At 32.7% G+C, this 14,696-nt stretch overlaps 1 protein-coding gene across 7 annotated transcripts; it reads right to left on the bottom strand.

The window, feature by feature from the left end:
* Positions 1 to 863: 863 nt before the first annotated feature.
* LOC110637721 (nuclear transcription factor Y subunit A-6) lies at positions 864 to 13,859 on the bottom strand. 7 transcript variants are annotated; one of them, XM_021788018.2, is made up of 7 exons: positions 13,687 to 13,859; positions 11,048 to 11,169; positions 9,886 to 9,921; positions 9,605 to 9,760; positions 7,536 to 7,651; positions 5,699 to 5,863; positions 864 to 1,661 (listed from the first exon to the last, which is right to left on the bottom strand). In XM_021788018.2, exons 4-7 carry the CDS (start codon positions 9,741 to 9,743, stop codon positions 1,305 to 1,307), a joined length of 777 nt encoding a protein of 258 aa, XP_021643710.2. In that variant the 5' UTR covers positions 9,744 to 9,760; positions 9,886 to 9,921; positions 11,048 to 11,169; positions 13,687 to 13,859; the 3' UTR covers positions 864 to 1,304. The 7 variants fall into 7 exon arrangements, with proteins under 7 accessions (XP_021643710.2, XP_021643705.2, XP_021643708.2 ...); XM_021788013.2 differs by having other exon boundaries at positions 9,605 to 9,921; XM_021788016.2 differs by having other exon boundaries at positions 7,551 to 7,651; positions 9,605 to 9,921.
* Positions 13,860 to 14,696: the final 837 nt, after the last annotated feature.

Below are 14,696 nucleotides of genomic sequence, written 5' to 3'. Positions count from 1 at the left end.
ATATTCGATATAAATATTTAATTTAACGACATATGAATTCAAACATATGTAATGGAGTTGTCCAATTATGACTTACAATCAACAAGCCCATTGAATTCTTCATAAAATAGATTAAAATAAATTTATGTAGCAATGCTCACGTCTGCTTTAGTTAATTTTTTGACGTTTGAAATTCATGTACTGAATCCGTTAATTTTGCTTTCATGAGTATTGTGGAGGTAACAAGATTATTAAAAAAGTTTACAATAAGGCATATTAAATGATGATACATAGAAAAACAAAATATTAATTTCTCCTTTCCTTGATATGCATACTTGCCATTTTATGTTATAGTGAAATAAAATTAAAATTAAAAAATTTTTCAATAATAAACTAAAGGATAAAGGTAAAATAAACCTAAAAATTTAGAGACAACAGAAAAATATTACCCTAATTCTTTATTTATTTATTATCAGTTATTAATAACAATTTTATATAGCTAAAATTTTAATATAAAAAATTTTAACCCATTAATAACAGCTTATAAATAGAGCAGAGTCAGAAAATGTTAATTGAAAGCTAATCATAATGCATTACACTCATTTAATATTTTTTTTAATAAAAATTAACACAAATTTATAGAAATTAAGTAATAAAAGACAAATTTTTATTATAAATATGAAAATAATTCTAAATTCATGGGTCATTGCCATCCATCCAATGGAGGTACACGTGATATATAATTTTCTATTTATTACCTGTTTGTACAGAAATGTCTACCCATCGAAAAAGTTGCGTAAACATCAAATTTGTCTACACCACACACACTCTTTTCATCCAGTAAATATATTTATGGTCGTATCACAGAAAAAGAAGACCAAGCAAAACCAAAACATCCAAAAACTTCCATGATATTTCTACAAAAGCTTCAATATTAGATCTAATCGTCTTCACTTTCTTATAACACATCCACCATAAACGTAAACGTAACTAAAAAATAAGCAAAACCAGAAATACCCTATCTGTTACCAGTGGCAAAGCCAAGAATGATTAGCCTGCAAGCACAAAACATATAAATCTTGGATCCTGCATATGTGACCAAGGTTAACACTTCCAGCTTTTCCAACTATATACAAAACCCAATCGGTAAGAAAGAAACATCTTCTATGGGATGCAAACAAGTGCATTAAGTAGTACATGCAATGCAGAGTGGAATACCTTCCCTTTCTCCAAGTTTTGTAGACACTTTACTACAGTTGGCAATGTTGGATACCAAGGAACCAAGGAAGGTTTAGTGCTGGTGACGGCCTATGCAAGGCTCAAATCTACCATAATTCTTTCATGTTGCAATCCCTTTCTTCCACCATACTATCTGATTGAGAGTGATACGATGACAATTGAAATCCAAGAAAGGATTGGTAGCACCCATTACCATTGCCACTAGTGTAGGTCAGTTGTGGGGATTCTATTGCAGCATTACCTGCCGATGGATCGGCATTCTTAGAAGAGTGAGCTGATGATGAGTTTGTTGAAGGTTTTGGAACAGTTTCACTGAAGCTGTTGACCATATCAGATGTGGTGTTAGCAGCACCGTTTTCAAGCTTCTTAGTGTTTATAAAACGGCCTCCACAACCTCTTACCCTTCTCATGGCATGTAAATGTCGAGACTCATGAAGGTAAGGCTGTAAAAGATAACAAGAAAGAAATCACACAATTTCACGCCAAATTCTCAAATGAAGAGAAGTATCAATACTCCATAAAATTTATGTACAACATCAAAATAATGAAAAAGTTCAACAAGCAATTCCAATTTAATATGATGTATCTTGTTTATAAGGTTGAAAACAAACTTCACCAATTTATCTACATCTTCTTAATGCTGTTACAGGTTCCAACTTAAAAACCCAAGCAACCCACAGCACTTGCTTGAAAAGCAGGTGCATTGTGCATGCCTATGCAATTAGACAATGGTCAAGCAATACTTTACCTTCAGCAACTTTCTAGTCAATTGGCTTTCTCTCCCTTCAGTGTCTAAACACTTGGCGGTCATAAATTTTTGCTCTCTTTTTTAATTGAACAGGCTAGAATCACTTCCTTGATAAAGACTTGAGAAATGATGCATCTCCCTACTCCAATAAGAGGAGAAAATTTTCACCGACTGTTTACCCTTTTCTTAACATTTATTTGATACTTCATTTTTATGGTTTTATTGACAAAATTTCCTTTTTTCCTTAATTTATACTTACATTACAGTATGTAATATTGATAGCAGATTTTCACATTTATTTGGTCATTTGGGTTCCTAGCCAATAGGGAAGTCGATTGGCTTGGCTTGCCTATTGCACTTTGACAACCATGATCTTACAAACAATCAAAGGCCCATGTTTTCAGTTGCTGCTCCAATCAATGTTTCTTTTCCTAAGGAAGTCGTGTTAACCTTGCAACATGACCTACCTCCAAAACATTTTGCACTCTTGCCGATAAAAAACCCAATACCCCAAGAAGAAAAAAAGTACCATAGAATTCGTTCACGACTGGTGGAATAAAAAAATGATATAGTGAATATGTACATATATTCCACACTCTTTACTACATTTTTTGGTGTCATACAAAGCTTTGAAAAATAACTCAAAACAAGTGAACCCCATGCTCTTAAATTGTTGAATAAACAAAATAGTGAAGAAGTTCTTCAGATTATGAAAGAACTTATTAGTTATCCAAAAGAAAACTGGATGCCCATTACTCACATTACTAACTGTTGTTTCATTAAATGGTACAAAATATTAAACCTATACTACCCCAGAAACAAAGGTGTACAAAAGTTACTTGTTCAAACAATCCCTGGAAGGAAGACGAGATTAAACCAGGACCAGACAAAGGTCAAACTCTAGGCATGTAGGCTGCCAGGTGTCGTGAATAAACAAAATAGTGAAGTTCTTCAGATTATGAAAGACCTTATTAGTTATCCAAAAGAAAACTGGATGCCCATTACTCACATTACTAACCGCCAACTGTTTCATTTAATGGTACAAAATATTAAACCTATACTACCCCAGAAACAAAGGTGTACAAAAGTTGCTTGTTCAAACAATCCCTGGAAGAAGGACGAGATTAAACCAGGACCAGACAAAGGTCAAACTCTAGGCATGTAGGCTGCCAGGTGTCGTGAATAAACAAAATAGTGAAGTTCTTCAGATTATGAAAGACCTTATTAGTTATCCAAAAGAAAACTGGATGCCCATTACTCACATTACTAACCGCCAACTGTTTCATTTAATGGTACAAAATATTAAACCTATACTACCCCAGAAACAAAGGTGTACAAAAGTTGCTTGTTCAAACAATCCCTGGAAGAAGGACGAGATTAAACCGGGACCAGACAAAGGTCAAACTCTAGGCATGTAGGCTGCCAGGTGTCGTGAATAAACAAAATAGTGAAGTTCTTCAGATTATGAAAGACCTTATTAGTTATCCAAAAGAAAACTGGATGCCCATTACTCACATTACTAACCGCCAACTTTTTCATTAAATGGTACAAAATATTAAACCTATACTACCCCAGAAACAAAGGTGTACAAAAGTTACTTGTTCAAACAATCCCTGGAAGGAAGACGAGATTAAACCAGGACCAGACAAAGGTCAAACTCTAGGCATGTAGGCTGCCAGGTTTCGTGAATAAACAAAATAGTGAAGTTCTTCAGATTATGAAAGACCTTATTAGTTATCCAAAAGAAAACTGGATGCCCATTACTCACATTACTAACCGCCAACTGTTTCATTAAATGGTACAAAATATTAAACCTATACTACCCCAGAAACAAAGGTGTACAAAAGTTGCTTGTTCAAACAATCCCTGGAAGGAAGACGAGATTAAACCAGGACCAGACAAAGGTCAAACTCTAGGCATGTAGGCTGCCAGGTGTCGTGAATAAACAAAATAGTGAAGTTCTTCAGATTATGAAAGACCTTATTAGTTATCCAAAAGAAAACTGGATGCCCGTTACTCACATTACTAACCGCCAACTGTTTCATTAAATGGTACAAAATATTAAATCTATACTATCCCAGAAACAAAGGTGTACAAAAGTTGCTTGCTCAAACAATCCCAGGAAGGAAGACGAGATTAAACCAGGACCAGACAAAGGTCAAACTCTAGGCATGTAGGCTGCCAGGTGTCGCCTACACTACAGTTGGAGTAGAGACGGAAGTGCCTGCTTTTTGTTATTTTATTTACTGACACTCCATTTGCCACCAAAGTAGGGGGGTGGGCGGGTGTGGACTAAGAAAATAGAAGGAAAGAAAAAATCTAATCTGGATCGCTAGCTGCTACTCCATTTGAACTGCCTTAAGCACCATGGCGATGTGGCCCTTAGCCATCCCCTTAGCTTGTGTGACACATCATCAATCATTCCAATAAATTGAATAACAACAACAATCAACCATTTCAACAACCAAATATAAAATCTTCTTTAATTCTTTCATCATGTTTTTAACTAATCACACATTAAAAGAAAGGGCCTCTTGCCTGGAAAAAGTTAACAAGCATCACTTTAATCTTAGATGGGTTCTTTAACTGAAACATGGAGTTTCTGGCAGGGCTGAAAGGGGGAGGTAATCATTTCAAGTCAACACCCATCCAGCCATGACTCTGGCTCCAATATAACTGTTGTTATATGCAAAAGAGTAATAGGAGAATGTTACCCAATAGAGATTGATATATGTTTCGATCACCCCTACAATGAGGTAATGAGTTGTGGATCTTCCCACATGTTTGTATTCCACTTTTGAAACTATTTTTTTGCAGTATGGAACTTTGGACTCAGATACATCCAAAGATAAACAACTTAAGTTTCCACTTAATCTAATGCATTCAGAAAATTCATCCTTCCAGATAAAGGATATATAAAATATTTATACCTCTTGACTTGTTAAATAGGTTACATAGGAACGCTATTATCTTAATAGCAAAATTTCATTAGTCGGACAATTCACTTGCCTAGAAAGAATGTAACTCTGAAATATCTCTCATTATTTTTTCCACCATCTTTTTTGTTTCCCCTTTCTATCTAATGTTATCTAAGCTATAAAACTTCTATGTTAAAACATAAGAGCAACTATTTCACACCATGTATTCCTGGCTAACCATACCAATAATATGACAACTACTTCAACTATATCACACAATTAATACAGAAATTTGCAGCTAAAAAAACAAGCAACCAAATGAAATTAATAAAATATAAATAAAAAAATGCACATACAAACAGGCACAAACAACTTAAGTTTCCACTTAATCTAATGCATTCAGAAAATTCATCCTTCCAGATAAAGGATATATAAAATATTTATACCTCTTGACTTGTTAAATAGGTTACATAGGAACGCTATTATCTTAATAGCAAAATTTCATTAGTCGGACAATTCACTTGCCTAGAAAGAATGTAACTCTGAAATATCTCTCATTATTTTTTCCACCATCTTTTTTGTTTCCCCTTTCTATCTAATGTTATCTAAGCTATAAAACTTCTATGTTAAAACATAAGAGCAACTATTTCACACCATGTATTCCTGGCTAACCATACCAATAATATGACAACTACTTCAACTATATCACACAATTAATACAGAAATTTGCAGCTAAAAAAACAAGCAACCAAATGAAATTAATAAAATATAAATAAAAAAATGCACATACAAACAGGCACAAACAAAAATTTACCTTTCTAACTTTAATCAGTTTCTTTTCCAGTTCAGCCTTAGCACGTGATTGTCTTCGCCTTAGAATGCCATGATACTGCTTGGCATTTACATAAACAGGTTCTTCTGTCATTTCAAGAGGCAACACCATTCTAGTGGGATAGGCTCCAAAACAATGAGAATGGACCTATAACAATCCCATATATATTTGTTAAACCAGGTGGTCATGTTTGGTAAGATAGAGTGGAATAAAATGAGTAATGGAATGCATTGCCTATTTTTATCTATTGGTAGCAAAAATAAAAATTCATATAAAGTGATGAATAAATATAACTAATAAAGTAAGTAATCATGATTACAAAGATTTCTTTGCTTAACAAGCATTACACGAATTTTCGTAAAGATATGTGTGCCTAATGGGCATTACAATGATAAAGTAATCGTTATTACACAAACTGCGCCTAATGGCATTACAGTATATTAGATTATGTTTGTGCAAAAAACACTAAAAATAGCCTCAAAGCATAGCTCCCACCTATGCAATAAAACATCAGTGCTTAAATATCTAAGCCACTATGTAGCCACATATATGGACAAATAAAATCCGCATATGTTAGTATCAGTGTGTGTGTTGTGGTGTGCATGTGTATATATATATAGAGAGAGAGAGAGAAGGAAAAACAAGAAGTTTTCCATATATGACTCCCAAACTTCAAATCCTGTACATAATGCAGTAAACTCTTATTATTTAAAATTTCACTCAGGTAAAGCTTGTTGAAAAACAAACTTGAGAAGCATCTTCTGCGAGTCAAGCTACAGCAGACACTAGGAGAACCAAACCAACCTTCTTCGGAAAAGCAAATGAAAAGATTCAGTAAAGGTTATCCCAGATTCCCAGTGTCCTACCACTATAAGAAGCCTCCCACATTGCAAGTTCTGGGAAATAACATTATGCAATACTACCTATGTAGATTGAACCAGTGACCTCCAAGTCACAACAAAGCAACCTTACCCTTGCACCAAGGCTCACCCTCCAAAATTCATGAATGGCAAACAACAATGCAACGCGATATTTCCATGCCAAGTGAACTCCAATTAAAGTCAAATACAACCACATTTTAAGGCTCACTCTCCAAAAAGTTTCAATGAGGAAGCAATTTACCATATACCAACATCCTCTATCGGCGAAAGGTCTCTGGTGGCTAGACATATGATAATCACGAGTTGCATTTAGTACTTCTAATCTACAAGTGGAGTCGTACATAATACTTTCCCATAAGAAAGAGTGTGTGTGTGTGTATTACCATTCTTTTTTTTTCTTCAGTATAGATGCTGTCTCAGTTATTTTAAAATGCAATAAGTGTCTTTTCCATACAATGAATAAATATATAAATAAAAGTTGACATTTTCATATAACATCGTGTGAACCAATCATATTAATGAATAAAATCCAAGTAAAACTGATATTTACATTCACTGAATATGCAACTGAAACTACCGAGCATCTAGATCCATATCAAACCTAGCCATAAGCAATATCATATAACTTGCAATTTGCAACAAATTGCATTCAACAGCCCGAGGTCCATGGGCCAGCATGGTTTCCAATATGATGAATTATGGATCAAAGATTGGAAATGATACATCTCACAAGGGGAAAAAAAGTTCACTTAACTACTCTGGAATTTCTCCCGATAAGGCAAGAAATAAGCAATAAAGCATCAAAAACAAATGGTCCATGCCAAAGATAATTGTAGTATCACTTTACATGCAAGCAAATCCAAATGCATACAGAATATTAAAGGGAAGAAATATGAACAAGTTAACAGAACTCCGAAAGAGAGAAAGAAAGAGTTTACAAATGAGTGGCTAACATGTTCTTGTTGAGTAGGTGGTGCAAGGTATTCCACCATCGTGGGGGACATAAAAGATACAGAATGCTGAGGATGTTGATGTTCTTCACCACATTTTCCATCTGTTGTCAGAAACAATATTGCTATTAGTATCATAAAACACAGCATATATCTTGAACTGCAGGTAAAATTGGCCTATCCTTCCTTACACGGTCAATCATTTAGAAAATCACAAGTAACTCCTAAAGTAAAAAAAAAAAAAAAATTTGATTCTGTGTACTGATCATCAAATGCACCAATAATTCATCAGGACCACTGTGTAATTAAACGAACCAAATAAGTAAAGGATCTTAAAGATGCTATGGTTATTGTACTAGTTTAACCAAAAGTAGTTATTAAAAAAAAAAAAAAAGGAACTGTAAAGGATCCCCAAAACCAAAAGCAAGAGGTTCTCAGCACCTTACAAAAGATGAAGAAATATTCTAAGTGCACTAAGGAATGCTATGTGATTAGATGAAGACTACATGTACACTAATTTATATATATAGCAAAGTTGGTGGTCTGAATATCTCAATTTAAGAGCATAAGAGGCAATGCAAACTGATAAAAGAACAGAAATTGAGGTACTTCCAGGATTTCAATCAGATAAAAAGTGATAATGAACCATTAACTCATGACATGAGTTCAACCGCAAGCATACTTCCTTTCCTCCTGCATTCAACTTAAGCCAAATCCCATAAGTACGTATGCATACATAAATACGGGAGTTCACACATGCAGGCATATAAGTATTGCAGGCATGCTTAAATGCATTCATATATACATATGCTTTACGGAGAATATATGTGTATGCATGGATCTGCATGCTACATGTGCCAACCTATGTGCAACTATCACCAAAACATTTGGAATGATATGCAACTATCACTGAATATTTATGAGTAGCATAAATCTGATCAGCAAATATTACCATCTAATACACCATGGTTAAACTACATATGGATAGCTGCATGTAGTAATGGTCAACCAATTTCATGTCTTGGAGAACTAGACTAGAATGATCCAGATTTTCCTTCTGAATGATTTCCTAATTGTTTTGCATGAAAGATTGTCAAAACATAAGCATAATGCATTCAAATCCCACCAATGACATGATTGTCACAAAATAATGTAAGAATAATAATAAAAAAAAAATGCAAATCCAAACCTTTGTACACATGATCAATTGTAGCTAAAATTTTTATCAACTTGATCCTCAACCTTTGTTATTGGTTTTAATTTTACCAGTCATTTTCATAATTTCTCTTATATATCCATGAATAACTTTGTTTTTGTTTTCAATTTTAATCATTTTCATAACTCTTATATATCCATGACTTTTTTTGGATTGTTACAATAACCTACATCTAAAATTAATAAAATCTTTAGGCAGTGTAAGTTGATTAATTTTCCTTACCATATAGAAATTTTTAGTGTTTATATAATCCTTTATTAACTTATTACAATTACTATACTTGAAATAGTGCACATTTCCTTAAAAGGTTGGGACTTTGCTCGTTAATGGTTATTTTTGCTAACTACTAGTAGCATTCTTCTTTTTTAGTTCATTTTATTTACTTTTTTTTTAAGACAAAGATCTTATGATTTTTTTTTCTAGCTAAGATGCATTAAATTACAAGCATAATTTTTTTGTATTCAAAATTTTTTTTCCAAAATACTCATTTCTCAGATCAATTACCTCTAAAATTATTATTTCCCCTTTTTTTTGCTTGTAAAATTATTTTTAATTTTTTTTTGAAGATACACTCAGAAAAACTAGTTTCTCCATTTTTATATAGTAGAGTTTCTCCATTTTTATATAGTAGCCCTATGATATAAGTAGAGAAAGGCATTTTGGCCCCTAAGCTCAATTTATAGCTCCATCACTCAACCAATCTCGATTAAATGGAATGTAGATGATTCAGATGAATAGCATGTTAAAGTCAAAAACTCAAAATGCTCATAAAATACAGGAAGTAAGCTAGCTTTAAAAATATTTCAATAAGACAGGTCACACGCACAGAACAGCAAATTACCCAATTGTGGAAATACAGTGAACTGTATTTCTTTATAAGCATCGAGTCCCTCATCAACCTGATATTTAGCTGCTTGTGATTTGCTAGCTTTGCCCTCAAAACCACCATCCTTGTATTTTGATGTCCACAAATTCGTCATGCTTTCCTCTAACACATCTGAGAAGAAAAAAGTGTTCCCAATACCATTCAACCAAGCTTTAGACGATGTCGTACAATTACTAGAATCTAATTGTGGATGGTTAGTGTTGTCCAATTTCATTTGCAGGCTTCTTAGTTCTTACCAAATGAAATCTACAATTTCCAAATCTGCTGCTTGCCTACAACCCAAAAAGGGAGGGGGAAAAACAACGAAATTAACAGAATGAAAAGTGTCTTTTATATAGACCAGTTATTACCGATATGCGTGTATTAGATATTGCACGCATTCAACAGTAAAAGAAATTTCTATAAGCTACGGAAAAGTGTGATTCACATACTCACTGGCGTGTGCACATACAAGTAGTTAATCCAGAACATGACCAATGAAAAGAATAAATAAAAAAAAAAAAAAGAAGATTATACACATTCTAAGTACAAAAGACCACGTTAAAAATTATCTACTGGCGCAACAGTGTGTTCTAAATCTAAAATTTGCAGTCATAAAACTAAATAAGTCCAAATACTTTTCTCTAATAATCAAGACCTAATATTTTAAAATTACCAACCATTAGCCCTAAAATGGATTCTTTATCAACTAGTCATTAGTTAACATCATATTCGATTAGTCAATGCTACACATGACATTCTTTTAACATTCAGTCTTTAAGTTATTAAAATTAACGCTTTTTGCTGCTGCTTTTTTTCCCACTATTTTCTCTCCAATTTGAAGAAATCTTAACAGCTTACTAAAATCACATGGAAAAATAAGAAATTTCAAACCAACAAAGAAAAATAAAAATTATCTAATAAATTTTTCTTTTCTCAAATGATAAACACTGTTAACCAACTTTTTTCTTCTCTATTATCTAAGAATCACCATTTTTACTTAAAGTTGGGTGATTTGAGTTGATATAATGATGGCCAAGTTCAGTTACTTTGAGTATTGATATAGGTCAAGTAATTCAACCTCCAGATGATTACACGCATTCCCATTTTCTAATAATATAAATGGTCCAAAAAAGTCCGATTTGAGAGATAAGTCTCTTCCACTGTAGCTTCATATGAATCGGAAGAAAGTAAACTTTATTGGCACTTAATTAATGGATCATATCAAGAGAATTCATCAAGAAATCGACTAGAGAATCCAGAATAAATGATAAGGCATCAAGAGCCAGGAATTCCTAGTTTGACCAACTAAACTCTGATATCTATATGCGAAGGCTCGCTCATTGGTCACAGTTAGTCACAGAAGAATAGTTCTTGACAAAGAGTTATAATTCCAAGGAGCTCTAGGATTAGACTGACAGTTATAGGAACAGTTAATTATTCTTCAATACCCCATCCACTGAGAAACTGACAACTGGACCAATAACAAGTGGAATCCTCTGGGACATGTACAGCAATCTTCAAACCAAGTAAGAATGATACTGCATACAAGATGAAAGTGAGAGGAAATGATTTCAAGATATATACAGGAGAAAAAAAAATTATCAAGTCCCCAACGGGAATTCTCTTTACTGTAAAGCTCAATTCAGTTTCTATCATCTCCTTATAATCATCAGAGGTACTACGACGAGGAACCTCACTCCTCACCAAAACCTTGTTCATGCAGGTTCTATATAGCCACCATTCAAAGAGTTATTTGTATAATACAGGTTATAATGAATTTTAGATCATTATTTGTTGGGTTATTAAAAACACAACGAATATTAGTTTGCAAATTTGGGTAATATCCTATATCTTAAATAATCCAAGTTAAATTTAAGAAAGAATTGAAAAATTCACATACAATAGTGAAACACAAAAGTTACTAAAATAATTTTTACAGTAAAGCTCAATTCAGTTTCTATCATCTCCTTATAATCATTGGATGCCCTACAACAAGGAAACTCACTCCTCACCATAACCTTGTTCATGCAGGTTCTATTTGGCGCCACCATTCAAAGAGTTATTTGTATAATACAGGATATGATGAATTGTAGATCATTATTTGTTGGATTATTAAAAACATAACGAATAATTTGAGTAATATCTTATATCTTAAATAATACAAGTTAAATTTAAGTAAAAGTTGAAAATTCACATATAATAGAGAAACACAAAAGTTACTAAAATATTTTGACTTCTTGTTTGATAAAAGAAATTTTATAGGCTTTTTTTTTTTTTACAATTTATTATCCTGTTCTGAAATTCTGGTATATTATTAAGTTTTTTCTCTTTTTTTTTCAAATTTAAGAACAAAAAGTAAAGGAAATTTTATTTTTAAAATTTTATAGCTAGAATATATAAAAACAAAATAGCATATTTAGCTTCCACTAATGGAACCAGTGTTTACTACTGGTGATTTTTATAAGGGCCAACAGAAAGTGATCTTAAAATATATATCAAGGGGTTTTTTTCGCTCAGTTAATTAAAAATGATTTAGAATATTCATGTTTATTATCCCTTTGATGTATAATTTTACAAACTAAATCAGAAGTTGTTTCAAAAACCAAATCAGACTGCATTGTTCTAGATATAAAAATGTTGAAGCCTTCACTTAGGTCTAAAGTAAATATACAATCTCCAAACCAAATATTATAAAATATGTATAATATGATATGTGGAAAATATTTAAAAAATCAAATTGGAAATGGGTACATATTATTTAAAGATATATATTTACTAAAGAAAATGGACCGTCATAATGATCTGCATAGAAAGAAAGCCCAACTAAAATTTATAGAAAGCCAACTTGAATTAATTTAATAAATATGGCTTGATCCAATTTTGTTTGATCAAGTTTATTCATAATTAATGGAGCTTCTTAAGATCATTAATGTAATAATATAAGCATAAACATATGATTACCTAGCTAAAATGTGCTTACTGGCAAAGCTATTTCAAAGAAAGTCATTCCAAAGGCACAACATTGACTTTAAGAAATGTTATGTATGATAAATTTAAACATTTTTTGGATTTAGAAAACATCAACAGTTTGGTATGGTCAAATGAGGAGAAAATAAGATTTTAACAAATCTCTCATCCATTGAATACATCAAAATAGGGACTAAATTAATTTGTTAGATTATGAATTTGAAAACATAAGAAATCTAATCTCAAATGCACTAAGACTTGAACTAAATGTAGCGTTTTTCAAACAAGTGACCTTGGGACACTATCCTTTAACTTCTCTCATGATAATAGAATTTTATTCATTATGATAAAGGTAAACCACTATTAAATCAGCATGATTTGCAATAAAATTTTATCATGCGAGTAAAACTGCAGTGCAGATAAACTCAAATTTCATAAATTAAATTACAGAATTGCAACTAATAAACTCCAATAAATCCTTAGATTTCAAATCCTATCCAAATGGATCTTAAACATTTCCATTTTTTTTTATTTGTTTCAAAACTGCCCTTCAATTCCATGGATTTAGATTATATACCAAGCAAGAAAGATTTTCCATAGTTTTGGAGGACTCCATGATTTCAGAAATTCACCACCGCAAATGTTAACTTACAAAGATAAATAATTAATGAGTGGTGCTATACACCATGAATATATATATATAAATATATGTAAGATCTCCACTCAGCATAGACATCCAAAGATAGAATCACCACATATATCTCAGCAAAACAACAATCATCTAATCTCACTTTTAAGCTATAATAAGAAAAGTACTCATATACGCCAATATACATACATGCATGTAAGCTCAGATACAGCAGTATCATCTAAGAAAAGTACATAATCTTTAAACTTTGATAATAGTTAGACTTCAAATTTGAATCAGAAAAACAAAGAGAACCATGAAAACCAGAGAAGTTACCAAACAGAAAGGAGAACTGGACAGAGCAGAACGAAGGAGAGCCTTACAACTTTTTTACAAAAAAATTATTTAAAGAAATTAGAAGAAGAAAACGAAGAACATGAACAAGAAGAAGAATTCTTACTGTAATATATAGTTTCGCGGTAGAGAAGAGAGAGGATCGAAATTCTTGGTTAATTGGAGAATTTTCGACATCAATTACAGAGAGCATGAGAGCATGAGTTTTGTGATCAGAGGGAATTTAAAAAGAACAAAACAAAACATAGTGACATCGCAAGGCAAGTTTCAGTTAACGGACACTAGAGGACCTTTTAATCTTCCTAATTTCGTCAACGTCCTACGTATTTCTAATTACCAAATTACCCCTATGTATTGAATTTCTTTTTTGCCTTACCAAATTTTAACTCTAAAATAAAGGAGGAGATAGTATTTTCGTCCATACAAATTTTATTCAAAATTGAATTTTCTACTTGAAATGAAATTTTTTTATTAATCAAAATTTTAATTAAAAATATAAATATATAATCTCGTCATCTTCTAAAACAAAATACTATCATCAATTTAAAATCTATTGGTATTGAATTATGAAAAAAATAATTAAAAAAAAAAAAGCGAGAAATCTTTATATGGAATATTGAAAGAAAAGCAGGGACAAATTCGTCCAGATTGAAACCAGCCAATGACGCAGACTAATTGTCCCGTTCAGATCTTCTAACCCTCAACTTTAAGTCCGCATATACTGAGTCCCATTACCCACTTCTATTTCACGCGCACAACGTGTCCACATGTGGACCCCATTCATCCAACAAAATTCAATCAGATCTCCGTGCGGGTCCCGCCAAAAATATGAAGGAGACGCCACGTGGCCCATCACTCGATGCAAACAGTGAAGTTGGTGACCGGATAACGTCAACTTAACGGCGCCTAGCGGTTACGCTGTCGTGGAGTTAGGTAGCAAACGAAGCGTCTCACCACAAACACGGATCTCCAGGATGGAGACATGGACTCCACGTGTCCCCCTAGAGACGCAAAGTTAACTATGAGCCGCCTCAATAGCCTCTGGAAAGGAGCCACGTACTACTGTATCGAAGCTTTCGGAAGGTAATAGAGGACGGCTCATACAATTAATTCTAA

This window comes from Hevea brasiliensis, chromosome 3 (genome assembly GCF_030052815.1).
Source record: "Hevea brasiliensis isolate MT/VB/25A 57/8 chromosome 3, ASM3005281v1, whole genome shotgun sequence".
NCBI classification, from domain to species: Eukaryota; Viridiplantae; Streptophyta; class Magnoliopsida; order Malpighiales; family Euphorbiaceae; genus Hevea; species Hevea brasiliensis.
This window is presented reverse-complemented; position numbering and strand designations above follow the sequence as displayed.